This window comes from Helicoverpa armigera, chromosome 11 (assembly GCF_030705265.1).
Source record: "Helicoverpa armigera isolate CAAS_96S chromosome 11, ASM3070526v1, whole genome shotgun sequence".
Classification (NCBI taxonomy): Eukaryota; Metazoa; Arthropoda; class Insecta; order Lepidoptera; family Noctuidae; genus Helicoverpa; species Helicoverpa armigera.
The window spans coordinates 3,395,142-3,412,462 of NC_087130.1; the positions used below are offsets into that span (position 1 = coordinate 3,395,142).

The 17,321-nt window shown below is 35.0% G+C and overlaps 2 protein-coding genes across 7 annotated transcripts in view; one reads left to right on the forward strand and one right to left on the reverse strand.

Annotated features, from left to right (window-relative positions):
- Positions 1-137: 137 nt before the first annotated feature.
- Positions 138-7,133, reverse strand: LOC110371975 (serine/threonine-protein kinase SBK1). 3 transcript variants are annotated; one of them, XM_021328463.3, is made up of 9 exons: positions 6,881-7,020; positions 3,811-3,913; positions 3,467-3,728; positions 2,846-3,128; positions 2,601-2,708; positions 2,247-2,440; positions 1,971-2,155; positions 1,585-1,890; positions 138-561 (listed from the first exon to the last, which is right to left on the reverse strand). In XM_021328463.3, exons 2-9 carry the CDS (start codon positions 3,877-3,879, stop codon positions 454-456), a joined length of 1,515 nt encoding a protein of 504 aa, XP_021184138.3. In that variant the 5' UTR covers positions 3,880-3,913; positions 6,881-7,020; the 3' UTR covers positions 138-453. The 3 variants fall into 3 exon arrangements, with proteins under 3 accessions (XP_021184138.3, XP_063893152.1, XP_021184136.3); XM_064037082.1 differs by lacking the exon at positions 6,881-7,020 and adding an exon at positions 7,029-7,133 and having other exon boundaries at positions 138-1,890; XM_021328461.3 differs by having other exon boundaries at positions 138-1,890.
- The window catches only part of LOC110371976 (protein N-terminal asparagine amidohydrolase), a 61,208-nt gene continuing 50,967 nt past the window's right edge, over positions 7,081-17,321 (forward strand). For 2 of the 4 annotated variants that reach the window (XM_064037087.1, XM_064037091.1), the window contains exon 1: positions 8,192-8,311. The gene's annotated coding sequence lies outside the window, so the exon portion shown is untranslated. Of the gene's footprint in view, positions 7,214-7,316; positions 7,358-8,191; positions 8,312-17,321 lie in introns of those variants that run through there. The other 2 variants (XM_064037088.1, XM_064037089.1) reach the window with 2 other exon arrangements.

Here is a 17,321-nt window from a genome sequence, read left to right on the forward strand (position 1 = left end):
GGATTAATTAATTTTAGAAACTGTGAATCTCTGTGTAAAAATATTTTAAAAAATATAATTTGAAGTAGATACCTAACCTGCTTCGGTAAGTATGTAGGTTTAAATATTCTAAAAGGAGTAATAAAAAGACCTTTTTATAAAACATAAATGTATTGATGTTGTACAACTTGGAAAGATAACATTTAAATACATACTTGCTAAACATATAAATTACAAATTGTCTTTATACTATTCTAACTTCAAGCTCTTAACCGATACTTAACACATAATTAAACAATAAAAATATACAAAAGGTGACTAATTCGACAATAAACTTAAATAAAAGTACTTGATATCAGTTTTGCGTGCCTTTGGCCGAATGTCCAGTCAATTAATCACAGCCTTAAAAGGCACTAATAATTTAGTTTCACAATAATAAGTTCGAACTAATACAATATTGTTGTGTTTTAACTCCTACATCATATCAAATTCGTGTTGTGATTCAAAATAGGTGAGTGTTTCTGTTGGAACACCAAATCTGTAATCGGGCACACCAGGAAGAAGAGGCGGTAACTGTTGGTCCTGTTGTTACATAGAAGTACAGTGCAGTTGTTGGAAGAAGCGGGCACGTGCGATAAACAGAGAAAATTGCATTAGTAGGTTGTTACAGTAAATAGGTAGAATATAGTTAAAAGAAAGAAGAAGCAGTTATGAAAAGAAAATGAAGAAAAGTAAACAAAATCTTGGTGTAAAAATATTTTGAGAAATTAAATTAGAAGAAAATGTTAGTGCAAGTGCAATCTGCATGCATAAAATTATGGAAATGGAGCTATACATGTGAATCAGTTTAGTACTATAAAATAATAAATGAATTAATAGCATCAGTTCAGATTATATTTTGAAATTCACAACGTGCAGTTTGCATCCCTAAAAAACTTATTTTTGAGCAATTTATTTTTTACGATTAACTGGTGCTACTGAAACGTTGATAGTATTTCTGTTAGTTTCTGTAGCATGAGGATTAATTTTCATTTGGCCTTGTACTATATTCATCATCGAGGTATAGGGACTGTCCGGCGTCTGATTTTTCTGCAGATTACTTTCAGTCGTAGCATTATTGTCATTGTTACGAGTATTCTTACTATCATAAACTGTATTTTTCATAGAAACGTATGCCTGGTTTGAAGTCTGTTGTGCTGGTGAAGATTTACCGGTACCTCCACCAGCGCCAGGGCTGAATCCATTCTGCGTTACCACAGGGTTATGAGGTCTCGGTGTAGCTACACTTTCAGTTTTTGGCGGAGTTTGTGTGCCCGTGACAGAGGATGTTTCAAAAGAATCGTTTCGATTTACTTGAAGGCTATTGGACCGTGAAGAATTACCTAAAGAATGCAATGTGGACGAACTTCCTTTCAAACTCTCTAATTCTTTTGAATACACCTCCTCACTTCTTTGAAATCTTTGAGCGTGTGACGTCAATGGTGACCTATTTTGATTTATAGACGTGGCGCTTAATGATCTACTTGGTGAATTATTTTGAACACTATCTATTGATGTTATATGTTTATTCTCAGTTTTATGATTTGATTTCGTTGATTTATTTACTTTGACTTCCATGGATCCGTATGCACTGTCCTTAGTCGAGCTGTGAGATGAACTTTCTTCTTTCATGCCATATCTTCTAACCACATTGGCAGGTGCTACAGCTTCTATATTTTGAACGTCATAAGACAACGGATTTCTTTCTGGTACATGTTTAACACCATCGATAACTTCCCCAGTTCTAGGATTGATATGTTTTTCAGTGTCAAATCGTAAAGTTACCCTATGGCTCTCGTCTATTGGGTGATTTCTTGTTCTATGCTCTAATTCTTGATCGCTATCTTCAAACGCCGCTTCAAGGTTTTCCTCCTAAGTACAAAAAAATGCGCAAGTTAAAAAATAATAATATCCCATCTACTTTAATTGTAAATTAGTTTTAAAATACCAACCTCCTCATCAACTTCTTCTATTACACTATTTTGTATCCAGTCTCGAATTCTTTGTTTCTTTGCTTGTCTGTCTACTGTGGTTTCGATACCATTGTCTCTAAAGTGTTTTAATAATATGTTTTTCTCGTTGGGGTCACTGTGGAAGCTGTACATTGAGGGACACAGCTCATCTATATCTTCTCCAGCTGTAAAATAAGATTTTTAAAAATGTATTACAAATTCAGCAAACTATACGTATGCTATTTAGTTGCAGCCTATTGCGGCTACTGTACTTACCGACTCTATCCGTATAACCCTTGCCCAACCATCTATCATCTAAATAGCGGGGAAGTTCTAAGAAATTGTATGCTCGTTTTTCTTCTCTAGGCTCTATAAACTTTTTGAACATTTTCTGTGCTCTCGAAGAAACCATTTTCCATAATTTCGGTTGTCTCTTCAGTGGGTTTGAACTATTGTACCAATTGTAATAGCTGCAGAGCAAACAAAAATATTATCATTAAATGCGACGTTATTTCCTTAAACCATAGTTGGTAGGTAAAACTCTTATAAAGTAAAATATAGGTATGTTGACCTATTCTTCAATCGGATTTCGGTATACAGAAAATGTAATACATGTAGTTTAAACTTTACCTAGTGTACCGAGGGTCATCAAAAGCTGCTTTCTGCCAAGGTAAACATCCAGTGAGGCAAATGAAAATAACGATGCCAAATTGCCAAATATCATGGGTAATTAATGCTCTGAAAGTAGAAAAATAAACAAGCGTTAAATCGACGCCAGCAGTATTTACATTCTTCAATCTGTTTTGGATTGTTATTTGGTTGTAAACAAAGTAACCGGTTACTTATGTGTGAAGATCTTAAATGTATTTTCTCACTTGTAACTGCTGTCCATCGATAATTTTAGCACTTCAGGTGGGGAATATGGTAACCACTCATTTCGCCTTCGGACAACTGATTGGACCTTTCTAGTTTCTCCAAAATCACATAGCTTTATTCTTGAGAAGTCTGACTTGAATATGAGAATATTATCGAGCTTAACATCTCGGTGTACTAAGTCTCTTTGGTGGAGATGTTCCAATGCAGCCGATAATTGCTTTGCTACCCTTTTGGTGTGAATTTCACCAATTCCAGTATCAAGCATATTTGATGTGAGGTCACCTGCAGAAGAGAATTTTGATGCATTTGTCTCGTGTTTTATTTGTATTGTGTTTTACGAGTTCCTTAGAACAAGTTTGTTGATATTTTATTACAAAAAGAACAGGTACACCGGCTTCTAATACATGGTATTATTAATGAGAACTGGCACTGGAAATGTGCTAGATTTAATATTCATTCAAATCACGACGTGTTTTGGCAACAATCCAATTCAAAGTGTGTGTGAACCGGAGTAGGCGAAGCCCAGATTACTCAGCGTTTAAATGTTGATTTACCATATGAATTATGGACATTATATTAGTCTACATCATAATTTTATTATACATATGAAGTTATCTTACCCAATGGTGCATATTCTTGGCAAAATACATAGAATCCTGCAGTCTCAAAAGCTACGTCAAACGTAGTTACTATATTTCTGTGGGCGCTTAAATGTAAACTATAGTGGAATTCTCTGTAGAAATCTCTAATGGATACGTAAGGTTTTGGTAAGGCTTTCAAGACAATTTCTGTATCCGAAGCCCTGTGTTCTACAAGCAAAATCTTTCCAAACCATCCTTCTCCAACAATTTGTAGAATGTCAAACTCTTCTACTAGGCTCACCTATAAATAAAGATTAGCATATAAATACGCGCTGAAGTTTTTATGTGTGTTATAAAAAAATAATTTAAGATATAAATCATACTTTTTCCAATTCGAACTCCCTGATTTTATGAATAGAGCCGGTCAGGGCCCTTCTCGAACCATTATTCATCTTGGTTGCCACAAGCTATACATTCTCGTACAATCTGCGAAGTAAAATAAGCATTGTGAAGCTTCATACCAATTTTTAAGATTTTTAAATATTAGGGATAGCTCTCCTCGCTAGGTCGAATGGGCGGTTCGAGTCGTCCCAATTTCTCACGAAGTCGGTGAGTGAATGCTCTTGGATGAACGCCAGGATCTGATGTCTACTCCAGATCCAGACAGTGAGCGAACGTCACATGGTGACGTCATCTAACGTCTCATCCTAGATATGTTGTGATGTAATGAAAATGTTTCGAATGTTATATTTTTGATGGAAATTGGAATGCTCGCACCATCGCTGTCACAATAATTTATATCTCTCATAAATAAATAATTGTATTGCTTTTCATATCAATTTTATCGTTACTTTTGATTTTGAACATCACTATTACACATATTTGAATATTTTAGCTGCTGAAAACTGAACTCCGTTTTTGAAATGACTAATAGTACCGGCCATCCGGCATCGACCTTTTAACTTTTGCATTTTTTTTCCAAAAATAATTGTTTATGTAAGTATGTAGGTGATATATGGCTAAAATAGGATTTATAGCGCATTTTCGCACAGTTTATCGATACTTGGAAATATGCAATAAACATGCGTAACGATGCTCCTACGCAATTTCAGTTAACTCTTTAAATCTATTGAAAAAGTGTGAGGAGCAAATAAAATGGTGTTTGATGCAATAAAATATTCGCATAATAGTCATCCCGGCGTTATTAATCACACAAAGCATGAACAGACGCTTTGTATATGTTTCGTGATATTAAACAGAAGTTCGGAATCTTCCAAATGGATTTTGAGGGTATGCTCTACCTATATTACGGTATTGTTATCGCATACAATTTATATTTAGGGCAAAAGATATCGATGTATTCGTATTTGTCCAAAATAATTGGTTGCAAACAATATATTAACAGAACTATTATATACAACTACGAAAAACGCAACAGTAAAAAAACAGCACACCCACTGAAAAGTTGGGATTGAATAAAAAAAAAATGTGATTATGTATTTTATGTTTTACTTTTTTTAGTTACATCTACCTAACTATTAATATTTTTAGCTGAATAAACTCTTACTCTACACTACAAATACTACATATATGAAATAAGATTTTTTAAATTTTAACACGGTAATGATAGTCAAAGTCGTGGTGGCCTAGTGGGTAAAGGACCAACCTCTCAAGTAAGAGGGCGCGGGTTCGATCCCAGGTCGGGCAAGTACCAATGCAACTTTTCTAAGTTTGTATGTACTTTCTAAGTATATCTTAGACACCACTGACTGTGTTTCGGATGGCACGTTAAACTGTAGGTCCCGGCTGTCATTGAACATCCTTGGCAGTCGTTACGGGTAGTCAGAAGCCAGTAAGTCTGACACCAGTCTAACCAAGGGGTATCGGGTTGCCCGGGGAACTGGGTTGAGGAGGTCAGATAGGCAGTCGCTCCTTGTAAAGCACTGGTACTCAGCTGAATCCGGTTAGACTGGAAGCCGACCCCAACATGATTGGGAAAAGGCTCGGAGGATGGATGGGTAATGATAGTCAAAAAACGAGTTAAAATTAAAATTCATACAAAATACAACGTTGTGGGACATGAAGAAAGGACTAAGACACTACCAAACGACTAGATACTGATACTAGATAAGAAATAACCAGAGATGATCACTAAATAATACCTCACGTTAGGTGAGGTCAGTTTTCAACACATGTATATGTTTTTTTAAAGGTTAAATCGTTTCAGATTCTTTCTTAATTAGATGTAGATATACAGTTATTTTTGCTAAGACATGCTTAAAGATTCGTGTAATTATAATTTGTGCTATGCAGAAAAAAAATAAAGAAAGTCATTAAGTTTTTTTAATAAAGAGGTCGCTATGCAGAAAAAAATCAGTCATATATTTTTTTTAATACTTGGCTCGCATTTGTTTAATTCTGAATTAAATGCTAAAACAACATTTATTCTAACAATAGCTGTGCCTACGTTAAATTGGTACTTACAGAGTTATTGTCAGTGCATTAGTGCAGTTCAAGAATAGAACCTACTTAGAAGAGCTAAATGCGTAAGCAATGCACAATATTAACAATTTCTGCATGTTCTATTGGTATTTTGAATGTTCTTATGTGCATACAAATGTTGACTTAGGTTTTATAAAAAATATAATTTTCATGAATATATCTTAAACGGTCAATCTAAGTATATCTTAGACACCAGTGGCTGATAAAAAGGTGAAGGAAAACATCTTGAGGAAACCTGGACTATATAGTCTGAAATCACCAACCCGCATTGAGCAAGCGTGGTGATTAATGCTCAATCCTTCTCCGTGTGAGAGGAGGCCTGTGCCCAGCAGTGGGACGATAAATAGGCTGGAACTAACTAACTAACTAAGTAATCTAATAACAATTTTAAAAGCATCATAAATAACTATCATTGTAATTCTGTCACTCCAATTAAAGGTAAAGGCTTTAGGGCAAAGATCGAATTTTCTGATAAGAAGTAAGTGCAAAGTTTCATATTGTTTATAATTAACAGTAGTATTGAAACAGCTGAACAGGTACAATGAAACTTTGTAAATGAAAATGCTTCAGAATGTTAGTAATTTTTAAATGAAAACCTGTAGCTATCTATTTACCGTTGCCTACTTTCAGGTGCTTGATCTCTCTGCTTATCCTAAGAAAGATTCAAATAGTCTACAAGCGTCGTACTTACTGTTGTTTTAAATATATAATTATTTACGTGCGTAATTTATGTCGCATTAAAAATATATTTCAATTAACCTTGCAGTACATAGCTACTTTGGTATTCGATTGATAACATAGCTAAACGTCGGTCATTGAAGATGATTTTTACTACCACAAACCAATTATAGCTATAGTAAATATTGCAGTCTTATTTCAGTTATTTCTAAATGCATTTGGGGTTAACGACCATCACATGCCACAAACTTACAATACATAAATGGAAATTACCAAAACTCAAAGGGCAGTCGCCCTTGTTCATATAAGTCACACAATACACTTGGACTGTATCCAATCACTTGTACCACTCAAATTTCACGTGGCCCCGACTTTTCATTATTATTTTCATAATCACTGGGGTATAACACTATGAACACACCAGGTTGCAGGAGATATGGCTATCGTAATAAGCGGTATATTTGTGGCGTAGGGCGGAACGGGTTGGGCGTGCGGCGGTGGTGTTCCTACTGGCGGCGCGTACGCAGCGACACCCGGGAGGTTATTTTTGTGCTACTGCACATACAAAAATCAATTTGTGACGGAAATGTTACGATCAACGACCTGGTAAGTGAAAACTAGAAGTGCATTTTCTTGTGAAGCGAGAAAGTAAACGGGATTTATTTAATTAATTCTATATCAAAAAGCGGAGTATCGTCTTTCAGTTTATAATCAGGTCTGGCTGGTTCAGCCGGCTTTATATATACACAGGTAATCACATAGTCGTAGTTTTTAATAGCTTGCTTGTATCCTACATTGTGTGAGCTATTAACCTACATATTAATTACGACAACGGAAGCAGGTAAGGTGTATCAACGTTCGGCGTAAGGATCTCTCTAACAATCTGCTAATATCTAACATTAAGAAATAATTTATGCGGTAGATGACCTGTATCTTGTTATGATATGAAAATGTTTTGTTTAGTTAATTTTCCCTGTTTCTTATTTGTTAATGGGCTTTTATTAGACATGTAGACCAACTCATCCAACGTGGTTCATATATTATCTATATTTTCAACTATAGTCGGTATTATGAGAGTGAAGTTCAACTTATTTACTTGGCAACTGTAGGTACTCTCTTCTACAATACCTCAAATAACTCAGAATTCAGTGGGACTTATTGGAAGAATCGACCATCTGGTGTCGAAGGAAAAAACCTTACTTTAATCTTAAAAAAGGACACTGCGGCAAAACTAGTCAAGAAGGTAGGTAACTTATTATAAAAACATCCATCAACAACCAACGGAATATAGGACGGATATCATATTTGTTTGAAGTAATATACAAATGAATATTCGGCGAATATTTCCAGTATTCACCTATTGCCATTGTCAATGTCGAGCAAAACCTAAAAATCATTTTTGTTTTATAGGAGCCCACTAAAATATTTATTTTTACTCTAGTGCTTACTATTCGCTGCTACATGGCATCAAAAATACATCATTTTTAACAATTAATAAGCTGTATAATCGTCGCTGTTCATGAGATACAGCTTGGTGATATACTGATAGACCAGACGTCGAATAGGTTCCGGTTTCACCATTAAGTCAATATTATTTTGCACAAACTTGTTTTCCTTTATTTCATCGTTTACAAGACGGACCCAGTTTATTCAGTAATATTACATTACTACTCTTTGTTACATGATTTTAAAGCAACATGTGTGGTACGTATTACAGTTACTTACTTTTGTAAATTTGAGGTTATGATTTTGTTTTGTTATTGTTCCAATATTCACAGTAAGGTTTTTCATTTAATTTCCTTGAGCTATTTACTAATAACACTCATCAATATCTTCAGAGACTCATAGTATATACTATCTTTTACAGGACTGAATACTATTTTTACAAATCTAGAATGTTTGTCAATATTATCAATACCATTTGTTCGAAAGTTTTTTTTTGCAGTAGATTGCACGTGGTTTATGGTAAAAGTTAATCAAGATAGACAAGAAATATATATTTGCAACATGATTAACTTACAAGGTTTATGACAAACAAGGTCTATGAGGTGGCTACACATGAATATACTACATACATAACTGTTTACTTGATGTTAAAGTATCCAAAAAGGCAAATGCCAACACAGCATATGAGAAAATGATATTTTTCTTAAACAAAATGACATTGACTCTCTACAGGTTCCTAAATTATAATTACTATGAAAACATCTGATATCGTCAAATTAAGCATTCACATTTATTGTACCATTGAATAATAACAAAACAATAATTAAAATCATTATACGAGAAACTATTGTGTTGTGACTTCTTCAGTAAAAAAAACATCCAGTAATAATTGAAAAAAAAAACAGCACTCTAAATAGCTTCTAGCAATTGACGAGTAGTAAGATTAAAAACAAAACTTTATTCTACTTATTTTTATGAGCTTGTTCTCGGTAGTGGCTTCACCCGCCTCTGAAGCCCCTTCATCCCTGAGGTAACTACTTTGTACACCCAGACAAAGAGTATTATAAATGTTATTGATTTAAACTCCATCATCATCCTCCGAGCCTTTTTCCCAACTTTGTTAGGGTTGGCTTCCAATCTAACCGGATTCAGCAGATTTACCTTTACCCTCATACTTGAGAGGTTTTAGTACTTCCAAAAACCCTAAACATTATAATTTAATGATTGTGCAAAAAGCTAGGTTTCAAAACAGAAATTATAAACAAAGAGATCTCATTCAAGTTTTTTCAGATAATTAACCGACTTCCCAAAAAGGAGGAGGTTATTTATAAATAATTCATACAAAATTAGGTATGCAGACGGTTTACAGAGCAGTATTTTGGTTTCTTGCCAAGAGTAAGTTCCTCATTCTTTCTTTTGGCTACAATGACTTTCTTTCTTAGATTCATTAACAAGAGTAATGAATAATAAACGTTATACAGTTGATTCATGTTAGTCAAAAAAACCTAAATAATTGAAATAAATATCAAGATGCATTTTTAGTATAATTGGGTTGTGCTTTCTATTTTTAAGTGCATTTAGTTTTATTTCAAAGCAGTTGAGACAAAGATATGGGTGGAATTCGATTTTTTGTCATTTGTGGATGAAAATCCTTTAAAGATTGTTAATACTTAATACCTTTATGTTACCCATAAGGTCATAACATTACAAAATTTACTTCCGTACTGTCGTCGGAAGACGGTGCGGGCGCAGGACATTTTTTAAGCCTTAACTTAACGCGATTTGTATGTTTAAGAACTTCTTAGCAAGTCAATAGCAATAACTGTTGCATGAACTAAGTATATTCATTGGCAACTATTGAGAAGGGGTCTGGATTAGTTTCTTTTGCGATAAAACCGAAAATGTTACTACACACTGTATTGAATAGGTACCTACATGGTCACTTGCACTCGGCCCTCAGAACGTTAAGTAGATATCGTGGACTGCAAGCAATTTGCTATGACACTAAAAACTAAACTTTAACGTGCTATAAAAACGGATCCAATTGCTTTGCGTTTATCGCTGTTTTAGACTTTGTGTTTAGATGAGGGATGTAAAACATGCTTGTCGGGAACTTGGAATTGCATGACATTTTTATAGTGGCGACGCTGCGTAGTGAAAGTCTTTCGTCTATTTTTTTGTGGTCATAAAACTTTTCAGTACTAAGTTGTAAAATGTTACTATTGCCTGTTTCCTTTCGATGGGTCGTCAGTACCTAAACTATCGGTGCGTCAGGATTCTAATTTATTCAAAGTCTGTTAAAAATCGATTTAAGGTTTTTGAGCAGCTCAACGAAAAAGGCTAATAGAATCTTCATTTTACTTATTTAAAATAAACCGGCCAAGTGCGAGTCGGACTCGCGCACCGAGGGTTCCGTACAAATCCTGTATAGATAAAAAGCGAGTCTCGCGCCAACCGCAACTTTCCACATAGATAGGTTTTGACTGCCATTGTGGGATCGATAGCAAAGATCAGATATAGTTATGGGAACTCCTTTACAATTTATAACGTAACCTTGTGTTGGAGCTTATTTTATTTTAGGTGATGAGAATTCAGTACTAATGGGATCTTTTATTTTTGAGGGATTAATGACCTAACGAGCCCCAGTTTCAGGTTTTTTTCGAAACTGCCTGACGACTTGTAACTGTCGAATTGTAACAACGACTGCTAGAGAGTAGGATTCGGGGCTGCTGGCTTTATGTTTCTAGAGCCTTGACAAAAGTGTAATTCTGTCTTTGTTTTATAAAGTCGGCTTTATAACTTCAAACATATAAAAAAGCAACAAGAAAACAAAAGCAAGAAAGAAATTAAAAAGATGTTAGGTGCATCGGTCTAGAAGTCGGTGTCTAGAGGATGCATCTATATTTATTTTACCACCGAGATCTAGACCGATGCATGTAAACAGTTTTCTTGTTGTTTTTTTTTTTTTGTAAAAAGTTTTTATTTTTAACTTTTGTGAAAAGTTCTCGTCAATACGAATAATATAAGCCCAAACACGACGTTACTAAATCATACCGTTGGGGAGTTCTCTCGACTTTCTCACGTCTCCATCATCAAGAGAGCTCTAAACCTTCACTGTTTGATAGTATCACCAGACATACATCTGAGAATCAAGTTTTAATCCTATGCATGCCTACAATTTCAGATAGTTGCCCTCGATTTCTCAGGATTTCCATCATCAGATCCTGACCTGATGACAATGGAAATAAACGGCGAGTATACTCTTTTACTACAAAGAAATGATTTCTCAAATCCGTCAAACTTGGTCGTTTAAATTCCCCATTGAAATGAGGAAAATATTTGATTTGATTTGATAATATTTTAATATTTTATGTAACTTCAAATTTATCATTTTCGCAATTTTTCCTTTATCTGTACTATATAACGTTGCTTCTTGCCGAATTTCAAGATTCTGAGTTCACGGGAAGTACCTTGTAGGTTTTGATTCCCTAGCGTGTGACGGAAATTCGTCTAAGGTGTCGGTATAACTGCTGTATCTTTTGATCGCGTTAACTTAGATGTTTGATTTTTTCACTGCCTAAAGGGACAATAGACCTAGGTATTTGGTATAAATTTCAATTTGATACCTTTATTCGTTCGTGAGAAATAAGGTAGTATGTTCCATTTTATTAAAATATTTTTTTTTACATTATATAACTAAAAAAATGAGATTTTCGTAATTTTTCCTATATTTGCATTATATGACAATGCTTCGTGCCAAATTTCAAGACTCTGAGTTTACGGGAAGTATCCTGTAGGTTTTGATTCCTTTGCGAGTGTCGAAAATTTGTTGAAAATATCGACATAATCGGCTGTATCTTTTGATTGGCTTGGCTTAGAAGTTTGATATTTTCACAGCTTAAAGGGACAATAGACCTGAGTACTTCATGTGAATTTCAGCTTGATACGTCTACGCCTTCTTGAGATAAAGGGTCTTGACAGACAGACAGACAGACAGACAGACAGACAGACAGACAGACGGACAACAAAGTGATCCTATAAGGGTTCCGTTTTTTCCTTTTGGGGTACGGAACCCTAAAAATGGCCCTATTTATGTAAAAAAAAGAAAAAAATATATGACTATGCCACTACTACTTTGATAGTACTTCCCCTATTCCAAAACAAAATGAAAAATCTTGTATGCAGGAACAATTAGCCAAGTATGCATACAATTTTCTAGACTTTAGCACTAGTTTCGACGAATTCCTAGTTTTAATGACAGCACGTTCTTACGAGTTAAAGTTTACCGACCGCAAATCACTTAATAGACATTTAATAGTTGTGCATTATATCAGTGCTAATGATTGGTGCAAACTTCAATTGTAACGTATATTTGCATTGCTAAGGAAGATCATTACGCGTTATTGCACTGGTTTCATAGTCAGTACGATTGGCAAAAAAATTATCTCTATAATTCAGCACTTGATTTTACTTGGATTTTTCGATCTTGTTCTCCATGTCTTGCGAAAATTTTTTTTTAAAATCATTTATTTCATTTAGGCCCTTACAAGCACTTATGAACGTCAAAATTATAACTAAGTTTGATTCTAGTTGCCCATTCCAAAAGTAGCTTCCTATGGAGAAGAACGGGCAAGAAACTCCATGGTTACTCTTTTTAAAAATAATATAGTATTACAATTTGTATGTATTGATACATACAGTAAAAGCATGCGAAGATCATGTAGAATCGCAAAGACAAATGAGGATAAAGTGACAATTAAAATGCTACATGGTGTTCACATTTACAAATTGGTTTATATTTTAGTACAAAGTTACAAACAAATAATCAAAAGATGAATACAATTTTATTTGCTGGTGTAATTTTAATTTGTTAATTAATTCGATATTGTCAGTATGTCCTACGGAGCAGGACCAGCATGTTTCCAAGCATTTTTATCTTGAATGTAATCTTCTAATTTATAATATGCTTGCTTACAAAGTGTGGCTTTTATATGAGTTTTAAACCGCATGTCATTTAGTTCCAGAATGTTGTCTGGTATTTTATTATAACATTTGACACAATATCCCATGAAAGATGTATGTACTTTAGATAATCTAAACTGCGGGATAGCTATCTTATTTTTATTTCTAGTGTTATAATTATGTCTATCACATATTTTTTCAAACAAATGTAAGTTTTTCCTAACATACATGATATTTTCATAAATAAATTGGCAAGGTACGGTCATGATATTAATTGTTTTAAACAGTTCCCTAAGAGATTCACGACTACGTAAGTTGTACATAGCTCTGACAGCTCGCTTTTGCAAGATAAATATGCATTCAATGTCAGCAGCTCGTCCCCACAGCAGAATGCCGTACGACATGATGCTGTGGAAGTAACTAAAATATACCAGTCTAGCTGTTTCTACGTCCGCTAGCTGCCTCATCTTTCTAATAGCATAGGCGGCCGAGCTAAGACGACCCGCAAGAGATGTAATGTGGGGTCCCCACTGTAGTTTTTTGTCAAGAGTGATTCCCAGGAAAACTGTTTGATTTATAAATTCTAGTTTTTCACTATTAAGTATAATGTCACATTCACTACTTTTTACATTTGGCAATGAAAATCGAATGCATTTTGTTTTTTTTTCATTAAGAGCCAAGTTATTTGCGTTGAACCAATTTTGAACCTGGATAATGGAATTGTTTACGTCGTCTAAGGTACGTCTACGTCGATCAATATTAAAAATAAGAGAAGTGTCATCGGCAAACAACACCATTTTAGGTTGATTATCAAATAAGTAGGGCAAATCATTTATGTAAACTAAAAAGAGGAACGGACCTAATATAGAACCTTGTGGTACGCCCATTGCCATCACTGAACCTCGTGAATTTACGCCGTTTACTTGAACTTTAAGTTGCCGACCATTTAGATATGATTTTAACAGCTGGAGAGAAGTATCTCTTATTCCGTAATGCTCTAGCTTTCGCAAAAGCGTTTCGTGATTTACACAGTCAAACGCTTTTGAGAGATCGCAGAAGATTCCAATAGAGTCTTCAGCTTCCTCCCAAATTACAACCTAATTTTAAACACGTTGCTGAATTTGATTACATGAAATCAAAATGTGTTTAGTTGTTAATAGGTTGAGATCCTTTGCATTATGTACATGGAAATATTTTTTCGTTAATTTCTATTTCGACGTCTAATAATTGCTGTGAATGGAATACATACTTACTAACTGCGGATTTCAATAAACGACCCATCCATCGATCGAAGACATAATTCATATGAAGCTTATGTCACCGTATAAAAAGTTCTACATTCTGTTCCTGGCTGTACATTCACAATTACCGTTTGGAGCAGGTAATAAAGTATGCAATTATAAAGAACAATCGTCTTGAACCGTCAAAGTTTAGAAGGCAATGGAGATCGCTCATTGTCTTACTGCACGACGCAATTATACGAGTGTGCATTACATTATACGGAGCTTGGGGGGTGCTAAAGATATGCAAATCTATTTATTTTACTGATGGCGAACCTTCGAAAAATTCCATTTACCAAAATGTATTTTTGATATTTTTTTTGGAAAGTGGCCCCACTTTCTGTGGCAGGTTGTAGTCAGGCTTTTACAGACTTGTCTTTGTGAAAAACCGTACGTCTACCGGGACCACGATAGCTCCTTCGAATCCCGTAGCCCATTACTTTATAGGATCTTTCCCATAGGCTTCTAAATAACGTCTTCAAGATGCAACATAAACCTCTCTATAATAATAATCCTTCAAAGTCGATACTTGTCCTTCACAATTTTCCCGAAGTCGTCACTCAGACATAACGAAACAATCTTTATCCCTCTAATTGACATAAACATAGACCACACACTGACATTTGACCAAATATCTCCATCTACGCATCCGAACACAGTAATGATTTCATGTACAATTTCTAAAGTGACTCCTTATACGCCGTCTGTAGAACCGTTAAAGGTACACGGTAACTGGGGCCCGATTCTCCTAATTTTACTTAAGCGACATACGATTCACGTTCGACTGAGATCCAATCCCGACTCAATTACGATTGAAGCGTATGTGGCATTCCGCAATTTTTCTTTGAAATAAACGTTGATACAATAATGAACAATTTTGTCTGCAAATGATTTACGATTGCAATATGATTGTAGAGCAAACTACCGTATAGACCAAAATCATCAAAATAGCAGACCAATCGCAAACCAATCCAATGTCGTTTGAATACGATTGGTTTTATATTAGTAGCAGAATGCCCGATATGGTTAAAACTGCTATTGCGATCATATTGCGATTCAATTTCTATTCGATTTTGACATTAACTTAGGAGAATCGGGCCCCAGTTTGACATTAAAAGTTTCCAATTAAGGCCTGGAAGATAAAGGCGGGTAATCTTGGCCCGGTAGCTGTTCTCGTGCCCTATTGGGATGCGGCTTTAGTACAGTTTGTTTACCTTTGGACTTGATTGATAGATGGGCTACCGCTAATTAGGTAGTGTGAGTTAACGGTGTTAGGGAAATGTTAATGAACGACTGTTTGGAGTAATTAACTAATGATGGCTGTTTTTGCGGTGTTGGGTGATTAGGTGGTTGTTTTAATAGATGTTAGATTACTGGGATTAAGTGAGTTATTTCTGTACCTATATGTATTTATGTTTTTAGTAGGCAGCAGGCAATAATGCAGCCATTAGTTTTACTTAATGTTCATTTATTTTTATATTTTGGGTAATCTAGCAGATTTTAGACTAATTTGAACTCTGACCAGACCTGAATTTACCGACAAAAATGCCAAGAGTGAAAACCGAGGCTGTTATATTGTCTCAAAAGACAATATTTTCAATGACAAGACGTCACGAAGCTCCTACGTAAACTGCGCTCATTAGCCATAATAAAATGCTAATAAATGACGTATAATGTTATTTATAACACGGATGCAGAACACAATAAAGGTTTCCCTTGAACAAAAAAGTTCTGACAAAACGACTATGAAATATCTCCAGCGAACATTTGCGGAAAAATGTAAGTTGTGATTTTGACATATTTTCATACTACTCCCAAATTGTTGCCTGCTTCCCGTGTAAGTTATAGGGATTGCTACCAAGACGAACTTGGTTAGCCTAATTTCAAAACATCAAACTCAATAAAAAAAAACTATTGAGAAGTCAGGACAGTGCCCAACAATTTTATACCAAACCACACAAACAAAATAAGTGCTCAGAATACAATAAAGGGTTCATCAGACACTAAAGAGCTTTAAGAAAAAAAAAATCGCTAATGCAAAAGTAATTCCAAGTAAAAAAGTATCCGTGAGAAAGTACCTAAAACGGCGAATCAACGTTATGAAGGTGTATAGAACACCCTTCAGTCGTGTGTGCCCGTTAGCTAGATGCACGCCCGCGACTTGCCTCGCCTAGACGATTTAATTAACGTATTGTGTGCCCGCTGCTATTAACTGCGGTTAAGGAGAATGGTGCTCTGATGGATTAGCTATAAAGAGAAAAGGAATTTGGTCGATTTCTTGCTCTGTTTTGTTCTGCTTCACTTTGCGCAAAAATACCACCAGGTCATAAGCGGTCTCGACGACCATATTGGGCTGACAAAAGTCTAGATTCATTATATGATTTTTCATGGACACATAGGAAGTAGATATTTTTATTTGTATATATATTTTCATTCGTAGCAATACAAAAATGGACTTGTTTACTTAAAATAGGATTAAGAACTATCCGCAATATGTCGATGCAGTGGTACCGGAAAGTTAAAAAAACATAAATTGAAAGTAGTATTGCCATGTTTCAAGTACCGGTAGTACAAGTCATATTCTTTTGCATAAACAAAACTTGTGTGAACGATAAAACACTACTAGCCACAAAAGTTTTTCTACAACAAACAGCTTGGCCCTAAAATAAAACCTAGCGCAAATCCTCCCCTTAACATTGAGCCCTCGATAAGGGATTATGCACCATTATTATGCAGAGCTCTAAGGTTTCGGGAACTCAAGTTCTCGTCAATTAAGGTATCGGCACGACCCATCTTCTATCCATAGCGGCCAACCAGCCTGGTCTAAACCTAGAAGGCACAATGGCTCCGAATAATGAGACAACCGGTAAACGTTGCTTAAATGGTTTTCGGTAGATGAAAGCTAGGAACATATTAAATGCTTCTTATGAGAGAGACATTTGAATTGTTGCCGTATTTAGAGATGCTGTTGGATCCTTTGACATTTATGCTTCGTGTTATTTCAATATTTTGTAAGTAACAAATCA